Source organism: Sphaerodactylus townsendi, linkage group LG01, assembly GCF_021028975.2.
Source record: "Sphaerodactylus townsendi isolate TG3544 linkage group LG01, MPM_Stown_v2.3, whole genome shotgun sequence".
NCBI lineage: Eukaryota > Metazoa > Chordata > Lepidosauria > Squamata > Sphaerodactylidae > Sphaerodactylus > Sphaerodactylus townsendi.
This window is the reverse complement of record NC_059425.1, coordinates 33,551,759-33,562,501: the sequence shown is the minus strand read 5'-3', so window position 1 is coordinate 33,562,501 and position 10,743 is coordinate 33,551,759. Positions and strand designations below refer to the sequence as shown.

Below are 10,743 nucleotides of genomic sequence, written 5' to 3'. Positions count from 1 at the left end.
ATGTATTGTCGAAGGCTTTCACGGCCGGAATCACTGGGGTGCTGTGTGGTTTCCGGGCTGTATGCTGCTAGAACACGGCCGTACAGCCCGGAAACCACACAGCACCCCAGTATTATCATTTTAACCTACAAAACTTTCTGTCTACCTGGATATTTTAATTCCTTTGCCAATCAAGGTAGTTTGTACTTTGCACTTATTTTAAAACACGTGCTCTAAGTATGAAAAGCGGTAAGAACCTAATACACTATTAAGTAGGAAAACCATTCCTCCTCCCTGCCAAATTCCGACTTCAGGATTTAAAGAAATCAGTGCCGGGCACCATATCGCCTGTTATATTATAAAGCAGAGCTGGGAGTAAACGTCTTTCAGACTAGCTCATTGTCTTCATTCACCCAATTGTTTCCTCTGAAGTCATATTTTGCAAACCAAACCTAGTTACGTCTACACCTCCCTTCTCTTCGTTTCAATCAGGCACAGTTTGGACAGCCCAATCAGACCTCTCGCCAAAACGGCTGCGCTTGGCGTCATCGTGCGCCCGCTTCAAAGAAAGACCCTTTGCCGGTCCAAGATGGCGATGTTGGCAGAACGTGAGTGTGAAGTCGGCGTGGCTGTGTGTTCTGGCTGTTGTGTGACGGGGGACAACCAAGAGGGGTGGAGAGCAAAGAGGGAGCGGGGCCACGTCTCCCGTGGGTCAGACGATGAGATGCGAGACGGTGCCTGGGGAGAAATCTGGTAGCTAAAGGGCGGTACTTGGTGGGAGCGGAGGAAATGGCATATGGCCTCTCAGCAGAGGTTTCTGGTGCTAGAGAATGTAGCCTAATGGCTACAGAAAGAAAAAACCAAGAGCAAATTGTTTTCAAGCCAAAAACAAAATAGCCTTAATTCTGTCCTTTCAGGGTCGGGGACAGAGCCTGGCTGGTGGTTCACAGTGTGATAAACTTTGAGGTTGAGTGACTACTGAAAACTCTTCTCAATTCCAGCAAAAAATAGTTTTCCCTTCCCTTGATCGTGTTTCCTCACCTTTTTCCTGGCAAGCCAAATTAATAAAGATCTAACATGTTCCTCAAACACTTTCAACACGTGTGGTTAGAAATGTCATATTGCAGTGTGGTGGTCTTTGAGGTCCGTTTTACTTAACAAAAGGCTCTTCTTTGTTGTGTTTGTGGTTTAGAGTGGTGGACTCTAATCTGGAGAACTGGGTTTGATTCCCTCTCCTCCACATGAGTGGCAGATTCTAATATGGTGAACTGGATTTGTTTTCCCACTCCTACACATGATGTCTGCTGGGTAACCTTGGACTTGTTACAGTTCTGTTAGCCCCACCTACCTCACAAAGTGCATGTTGTGGGGAGGGGAATAGAAGGAGTTTTAAGCTGCTTTGACACTCCTTACAGGCGAGAAAGACAGGTATCAATTCAGCTCTTCTGCTTATCTCAGAAGAGTGCTATGGAAATAAAGTTACAGTGTGCCTCATATATGTCACAAATTCTTCAAAAAAGAGATGATATGCCATTCTGCTTAGATGTTTGTGATGGATGGATTTAGTGATACATAGTTGCCTTTATTGTGGCAGTGTATGAGGTTTCAAACACTAAATCAGGCACAGTTTGGACAGCCCAATCAGACCTCTCGCCAAAACGGCTGCACTTGGCGTCATCGTGCGCCCGCTTCAAAGAAAGACCCTTTGCCGGTCCAAGATGGCGATGCTGACCGCCCTGAGCCCTTTGGGGGAGGGCGGCCTATAAATATAAATAATAATAATAATAATAATAATAATAATAATAATAATAATAATAATAATAATAATAATAATAATAATAGATGACCATCAATCGAGCACTGCATCCAAGAAGTGATGTAGACAGACTCTACCTAGCAAGGTCAGAAGGAGGAAGAGGACTGCTCCACATCAAGCAATCAGTAGAGGAAGAGAAAAGAGGCCTGAAAGAATACATCCAAGAAAGTCAAGAGCCAGCATTGAAAGAAGTCCACAAGGCTGAGATGCTGAAAGCCAAAGAATCAAAAGAGTATAGAGTCCAACAGTTTAAAACACGAAAGGAGCAGTGGCTAAACAAGCCACTCCATGGGCAGTACTTTAAGAACATTGAAGGGAAGGTTGACAGCAAGAAAACATGGGAAGTGGCTCAGAAGGGGAACTCTAAAGAAGGAAACTGAAGGCCTCGATTTTTTTGCTTGCCCAGGAGCAAGCATTACGGGACAAATGCAAATGGGAAGACACGAATCGGGAAAAGTCTTACACGTAATGACCCAAAGTGCCGCCTCTGCAAAGAGTGGCGATGAAACTGTGGAGCACATCATCTGCTGTTGTAAGAAAATAGCCCAAACTGACTATCTTGAGCACGCCACAATAGGCTAGGCAGCAATGGTGCACTGGAACCTTTGCAAAAAGTACGGCCTGCCCTGTAGCAAGACCTGGAAAATGAAAGCACGAAGCCAGAGAAGACCACAGAAAATGAAGAAGCAAAAATACTCTGGGACTTTAGAATACAAACAGACAGACACCTGGCACACAACACCCCAGACATAACAGTGATAGAGAAAAAACATGTTTGGATCATAGATGTTGCACTGTGTGCCAGTTGACAGCAGGGTAGAGGACAAAGAGCTGGAAAAGATCACAAAATACAAGGACCTACAAATTGAAGTTGAATCTATTGTGGCAGAAAAGCAATGCAACAGTAATCCCACCTAGTAAGTCGGGTGCTCTAGGAGGAATCCCAAGAAAATCCTTTGAAAACATCTGGAAAGCCTAAACTTGGACAGAACATCAGTCCACATGCTGCAGAAAGCAGCACTTCTAGGAACTGCACACATTCTACGCAAATACCTCTAATATCCTAGGTCCTTGGGAAGGACTCGATATTCAGAGATGAATTCCAGACACTTGTGCTGTGTTGTTATGTGTATAATAATTGGATGAGCTGGATGATCTGGACAGAAAAACAAGAAAACTGATGACAATCCACTACTCATTACACCCGGGTAGTGATGTTGACAGACTTTACCTATCCAGAAAATCAGGAGGTAGAGGGCTTCTGCAAGTGAAACAAACGGTGGAAGAAGAGAAACATGCACTGTGAAAAACAGTGAAGAACCAACATTGATGGAAGTCAACAGCAGAAAACTGCTCAAAGTGCAAAAGACAAAGAGTGAATACCGTAAAAATACACTGCAAAGCAGAAGAGAAAACTGGCAAAAGAAGGCTCTCCATGGACAGTTCCTAGAAAAAATTGAGGGCATAATTGACAAGGAAAAAAACCTGATTGTGGCTCACAAATGGAACTTTAAAAAAGGAGACTGGAGAGCTTGATTCTCCTGCAGCCCAAGAACAAGCAATTCGAACAAATGCCATCAAAGCCAGAAATTGAAAAGTCAACTACAGATCCCAAGTGCAGACTCTGCAAAGGAAGCAGATCGAAACAATAGGATCACATTAACTTAGCTGCTGCAAGAGAAGATCAGCATGCAGACGGACTACAAGCAGAGGCATATATACTGTTGCTCAGATGATTCACTGGAAACTTGTGCCACAACTACCATCTGCCTGTGACAAAAGAACTGAGGTGGAATCACAAAACCTGAAAGAAAGGTCACTGAAAATGAACACGTAAAACTACTCTGGGACTTCCGAATTCAGACTGACAAAGTTTTTGGAGACACAAATACTCCTGACCTCAATGATTGTGGAAAAAAAAGAAAGTGTGGATAGTTGATGCTGTAATTCCTAGGTGACAGCAGGATTGATGAGCGAGAAGCAACTGGAAAAAAAAACTTACCACCGATAACGCAGGGATTTAAGGATTGAACTACAAAGACTCTGGCACAAAAAACCAGTAAAGGTGGTCCCAGTGGTGATTGGCACACTGGGTGCAGTGCCTAAAGATCTTGAACGGCACTTAAAAACAATTGGCGCTGACAAAATCACCATATGTCAGCTGCAAAAGGCAACCCTACTCGGCTCTGCACGCATTATTCGTCGATACATCACACAGTCCTAGATGCTTGGGAAGTGTCCGACGTGTGATGTAATACAAAATCCAGCATATTGATCTTGCTTGCTGTGTGTAACTGTTTTGTAATAATAATAATAATAATAATAATAATAATAATAATAATAATAATAATAATAATAATAATAATAAAAATCCCATAGAGTCTTGGGATTTTCTTTTTTGCCTGGGATGAGCAGAAAGAAATGAACAATTGTGAGGAAAGTTGTGATTTCTGTTCAGCGTGTATTTAGTAATAACAGTTGAGACAGGGTTGAAACCTTGGCTTTTGTTTTTGTTGCTGAATCTTAAAAATCTTTTTAAAATACATGATAGAACATACATGATAGTTGTAAAAAGATGCTCTTACAGTATGGGCTGAACGTTTCCTTGAATAACAGCAGTAAAGAAGACCACCTACTTTGAGAATTTTCATTATGTGATTTCAGTCCAGACCTATACCCTTTCAGTAATGCGCAGTCAGGGCATGTGGAAAGAAGACTCTCAAGTCAGCTTGCAACCTAACATCTCATTTTAGTAGTTAAGTATAGAAAATGTAACAGTGAGGCACCCTTCCAAACAGGACTTTTGTTCCTTAGCAAGTGGAAAAGTCAGTGGGAAGGAACTGACCAATAGGTGCCAGAGATTAATACAGGAGAGTAGATGAAGCAGGTCAACTGGGGAGCATTGCCTTACCTACTGAAAGCTTCGCAGTCAATCCTCAGAATCTCTACTTAATGAATCCCTGATAGCAGCTGTCTAAGATGCCAGAAGGCTACTCCCAACCAGAATAGACAACACTGAGTTAGTTGACCTAACCATCTCATTATAAGGCAGCCTCATATATTAATGTGGGGGTGCTGGCATTGTGGGCATGGAATCACTGTTTCCTTGTTTATTCCATTTAAATTATTGTGAAGTACAGTGTACACGAAGTCATGAGTTACCACAAGAACCTTTAAGCAAAAAACCTAAGAATGAGAGTCAAAGAGCAAGGAAACAAAGGGAGTAAAAACAATAAACAGCCACACTAAGAGCCAAACAAGCCAAGCAAAAGTGTATGTGCTGATCAGGGAGGGCTAATGTATGCCAAGCAGAAGTACAAATAGTTTACATGTTGTTCCAACGCTTTTGAATTTCTTGGCCAGAACACTGGATTCAGACTTGACTGAACCACTGGATAAATTTCTGTCTGCCCAGTGTATTATCGAAGGCTTTCTTGACTGGAATCAACTGGCTGTTACGATTTTCCAGGCTGTGTGGCTGTGGTTTGGGAGCTTGTGATCCTAACGTTTTGCCCAAGTTTATGTCTGGCATCTTCAGACATTCACTGAGGCTCAAGATGTCACGGTAAGATATGTTTCTCTGCATGACAGTGTGGAGTGATTGTGTAGTGGGGTCTATATTTTGTCCACCTCACAAGGGAGTGAGGCACATTTGCATGTGTCAGGGTAGTTGCATTTGGTGTTTCACTTGCAGAGGTGATTGCAAGTGAAATTGCAAGTGTGATTGCATGTGCAGCAGCTTTGCAACTGTAAATGAACTTCACCCTGATGCATGCAAGTGTACCTCAACCCTCTGTGAGGTGGACAAAATAGATACCTCACCATACCATCACTCCACACTGTCTCATGAAGAGAAACAGTCTTACCTCTGAAGTTGCCATCCATAAATTCGGGTGAAATGTTAGGAGCAAAAGCTACTGGACCATGGCCACCCAGACCATAAAACTGACAACAGCCAGTCTATCTACACAGTTTCCTTTACTCTGCTTTATCCAGCAAGATGTAGGGCACACCGCAGTTACAGAGATGAGTATTTCTAAGTTCCAGTCATATCAATGTAAGAAATTTAAGTAGGCATTTAATACTTCCACTGTCAAGCAATAGAATTCTGAGGGGTCGCTTTATTGCACCACCTTTTTTTTTAAGTTGACAACTCAGGGAAGGGGACAGGCGGTGCAATCCTGCAGGGGTGAAAGGGTAGTTATAGTGTAGCTGGGGGTGGCACAGCCGCACTGCCTGCTAAGAAGCTTGCTGTGCTGCGGCCTGCAAGCAAAAAGCACATCTGCCCCTTTCCCTGTTTGAGGGGCCTATGCAGCACAATGAGCTGTTCTGCTGATTTTTCTGGTGTAAGTATACATCTGCAAATGGGGGTGTTTCTGGCCCAAAAGGACTCAGGGAACCAACCAAAACTGTCTCCACCCCCCAGAACACCCCCTTGGGCAGTGGTGTGGCTGTGATGCTGCTTGGGTATTGCATTGCTGAACTGTTCCCCAACTCTTACACAAGTGTCTCTACAGCACCATAAATGCCCCTTATGGCAGCATAAGGGGCATTTATGCTGGTGCAGGAGTCATGCCACTCTCTCAGCAGTTTCACATCCCTCACCTTGGGATTGCAGTATAACTTCCTGTGGTTTTTCAAAATTGCCTTGCCCTGTCTTCCGTTTCTCCCCTCACAGAGTTCTTTCTGAAAGCAGACCACCGAAGGACAAAAACTAGTCAGTGTGGGAGAGTTGGCTGAATGAAAACTTCATTGTCTCTCTTCCAGTAGCATGTATTTGATATGGTCCTTTCGGGGCCTTCTGCTTGTATTATCTATTTATGTATCTGCTTCTGATTATGCCAATAAAGGCTTATGTATGTATGCTTCTCTCCCTTTCGTAGCACGTCGCAAGCAGAAATGGTCTGTGGATCCTCGAAACAGTGCATGGAGTAAAGATGAATCAAAATTTGGCCAGAAGATGTTGGAAAAGATGGGCTGGTCAAAAGGCAAGGTAATCCTTGTGACAAGAAATGAATACACTATGAGTTTTTTATTTATTTATGTTATTTGCAGTCTGCTTTTCTCACTGAGGCTCAAGATAGATTGCATAATGTAAATCAATACAGTTGATAGAGTGATACTTCTGTTAAGCCATAAATAAGCATAGGATTGCACAAATTGAAACAGAGCTGTCATATGAACAGAGCATAAGAAGTAAATGTGACATGTTAAACAATGCGGAATATGATATTATGTAAGTTGTAACCCAGTGCATTTTCTTGGACTGGTCTGTTATGATATACCCCTATTTCCTTTATTTAAAAAGTGCCCTCCTGAACAATTCTGTTTTACATAGTTTGCAATATGTCGGGAGCATGGAGACTTTTTGACCTCACGGAGCCATTTCACAGGATGGAGGCCACTACAGCAGTGGTTCTCAACCTGGGGGTCAGAACCACTTTGGGGGTCAAACGACCCTTTCACAGGGGTCACCTAAGACTCTCTGCATCAGTGTTCTCCATCTGTAAAATGGATAAATGTTAGGGTTGGGGATCACCACAACATGAGGAACTGTATTAAAGGGTCACGGCATTAGGAAGGTTGAGAACCACTGCACTACAGCAAAGGCATGTGCATCGGAATTTGTTCATTTTGCACACTTGCAGAGTGGCACCTCCAAAAGACCCTGCTCAGATGAGCGAGGTGTCATGACGGAGCATAGGGGGAGAGTCAGTTCTGCAGTTATGAGGGTCCATGGAGGGCTTTGTACTTGACAGACAGTACCTTTAATTGAGCTTAGTAACTTTTAAGCAGCCAGTGGAGTGACTGCAAAATGCTCTTCCCAGTTTCCAGTAGTAACCAAGCAGCATTCTGCACCAACTGGAGTCACCAAGGTGATTTCAAGGGGATACCTGTATATAAAGTGTGTTACAGTAGTAACAAGAATAGACTAGCAAATATATAATAATGGCCCACAGATTGGAAACTCTCAATCTGTATTTCCAGTTCCCAAAAAAAGGAGATTTCAAAGACTGAAGCAACTATTTTATCAGTTTCCCATGGGAATAAAGTGATTCTCAGAATCTTACAAAGACTGCTATCATTATATGGAACAAGAAATGCCAGATGTTCATGCTGGATTCAGAAAAGGAACTGGCAATCATATTGCGAATTTACATTTGTTACTGGAGCGTACAAGAGAATTACAAAAGAAAATTAGCTTGTGTTTCATAGAATTCAGCAAAGCTTTTTGACTATGGATCATGAAAAGTTATAGTTAGTTTTAAAAGAAACCAGTATGCCACAACTTCTGACTGTTTTGATGTGTAACCTGTACTCTGGACAAGAGGCTACTGTTAGAACAGAATATAGAGAACCAGAATGGTTTTCAATTGGCAGAGATACCAGACAAGGAAGTATTTTATCTCCCTATCTCTTCAATCATATCCTCAGAAGAGCTGGGTTAGATTTAGATAAAGGTGCAGTGAAAATTGGTGGAAGGAACATCAACATGTTGAGATATGCAGATGATATTACTTGCAGAAAATATTACTTGCAAAAAATAGTGAAAATGAAGGTTGAAGCTGGGTCGCAGCTGAGCATCAAGAAGGCAAAAGTAATGACTACTGGTGAATCACACATCTTTAAGGTTAATGATGAAGAGGTTGACATTGTTCAAGATGTTCCACTCCTTGGCTCAGTCATCCACAAAAAGGGAGACTAGAGTCAAGAAAATCAGAAGGAGATTGAGACTGGGAAGGGTAGCCATGAAGGAGCTTAAAAAGATCATTAAGTGTAAGGATGCGCCCCCAATGACCAAGATGACGATAATTCATACCACAGTATTCCCCTGCCTATGGGTGTGAAAGTTGGACAATGATAACAAGAAAGTAGATTCCTTTGAAATGCAGTGTTGACGGAGAGTTTTGTGGATACTGTGGATCGACAAAAAGACCAATAAGTGGGTTCTAGATCAAACCAATTCTGAATTCTCCCTAGATACTAAAATCACTAAACTAAGGCTGTCCTACTTTCATCACGTATGACAGGACAAGGGTCACTGGAAAAAGACAATGATGCTAGGAAAAGTTGGGTCTTCCTCTTTTCCTGCTGCCTTCAATATTGGATGGATCAACCATGGCATCCAGTTTGCAAGACTTGAACCAGGCTGTTAATGATAGGATGTTTTGGGAGTCATTAATTCATAGGATCCCAGTGAGTAAGAAGTGTCTATCACACAGAGGCCAAGTCTTGATGTTGCCACAACATGGATCCAGGTTGCCTGATCAGCCAAGTCAAGGAAGGGAGCATCACCCAGGCTAAACTAAATTGGAAAGAAGTGTTTTTCACAGCTTCCCAAGCTCGCTTCTCCAGCAATAATGCTGTCCAGTACCACCCCTATCCTTTTAATCAAATCAAAACAAGAAAAAGCAAAGAAATAAATTGGTACAAGGGAGAAACTTATTCAAAAAAAAATATGTGTTTTTCAAACAAATTCAGGAAAGACAGTCGTAGTTGAGCATGTGAGAAAAAACAGTTTGTTCATTGACATCGCAGGATCCAGAAATGTTGCACGGACCTTTATCTATTTCTTCACAGGTCCGTTATAAGAACATACCATGGAATGCACATAATTGGAAGCATAGCTGTTTAATAGAGCGGTGCAGGCTAGTCTCACAGGTATAATTAATTACATGGGGTTGAATATAAATAGTCTGTATGGTAATGTTGCCAGGAAGTTCCCACAGCAGCTGAGCTTCAGAGAAAAGAGTATAAGCAGAGCAGAATTTTTATCTAATATGAGCTGTGGCCACCCAAACCTTTCATATAACCTGTTAGGGACTAGAGCTTTCAGTCTCAAAATCCACTCTGCCTTTTCCCCCCCAATAACATTCTGTTGTTTGGCAATCTGTGGTCATGGCTCAAAATGTGAAGTCTAATTGGGGTCTTAAGAAATACTGAACTAAAGGACCACTTTTTTAAAAAGGTGAATGTTGCTTTTAGGTTCATCAATGCAACTGGATTGTGTTGAATCCTCATACAGACAGCTTGTGTAGCAGGGACAAAGTATAGTATGGTAGCCTTGCTAGTCATTTGAGTCCAGTAGAACCAAGAATGTTCTGGGCCCATAAAGACTAACATTCTGTAAGCCAAAGGGAGCAATCCTAAACTGTTCTACTTGGAAATGAGTCTCATGTTTTAAATAATAAATGATTTTTAAATGTAAAAATGGGACTCACTTTCAAGTAATTATAATATTCAATGTGAATTACCCCAGGAAAGCGTCCCTAGAATTACAGTCCTTAGGATTTGCTTGGATACAATAGAATATTTTAAAATATAATTCTGACACTACCTATATTACAGTTTCCTTGTGGCACGATTTTATATGTATCCACTCAAATTGTAGAACTTTTCTTATTTTCTTTAACTTTTCAGCAGCTTTTTAAAAGGCGAGTTGTCTTAGATATGATCACAAATTTATAGAAATGCCTGCAGAGAGAGGCAAGAGGGCGTGCAGCTTGGTCACACTGTACTAGAAGCTCTGCTAGTGCACTCTTTTCCTTAATGCTTTCTGGCCTGGACAGAAGACATGGGGATTGAGAGAATCTGGTCTCCATCAACTGGAGAGGGGCTGGTACTGCCTGTCAGCTATTGAGGGGGCTGGAAGCCTTAATGGCAATCCCTAAGGTAAAATTAGCTGCAGCAGTGTTAGTAATTTTCAGATTGGTAGGTTGCATCATTTTTTAATTTGATGTTCCTGCTTGCCTCCTGTTTCTTCATAGGGGCTTGGGGCTCAAGAACAAGGGAACACGGAGCACATCAGGGTCCATGTGAAGAACAACAATCTTGGCTTAGGAGCATCTGTCAGCCATGAGGTGAGCAGAACAAAATTAGGCCTTGGAAGTTGTTGGATTCAGATTTTCCCTTAAATGTAAATATTATCTGGGCTGAAATGTGTTCTG

General features: G+C 42.0%; 1 protein-coding gene across 1 annotated transcript in view; it reads left to right on the top strand.

Moving 5' to 3' along the window:
• The first annotated feature begins 538 nt into the window (after positions 1-538).
• The window catches only part of PINX1 (PIN2 (TERF1) interacting telomerase inhibitor 1), a 64,597-nt gene continuing 54,392 nt past the window's right edge, over positions 539-10,743 (top strand). The window contains exons 1-3 of the mRNA XM_048517352.1: positions 539-587; positions 6,679-6,788; positions 10,564-10,656. Of these exons, the coding sequence (XP_048373309.1) occupies positions 569-587; positions 6,679-6,788; positions 10,564-10,656 (222 nt within the window). The 5' untranslated portion in view covers positions 539-568. The remainder of the gene's footprint in view (positions 588-6,678; positions 6,789-10,563; positions 10,657-10,743) is intronic.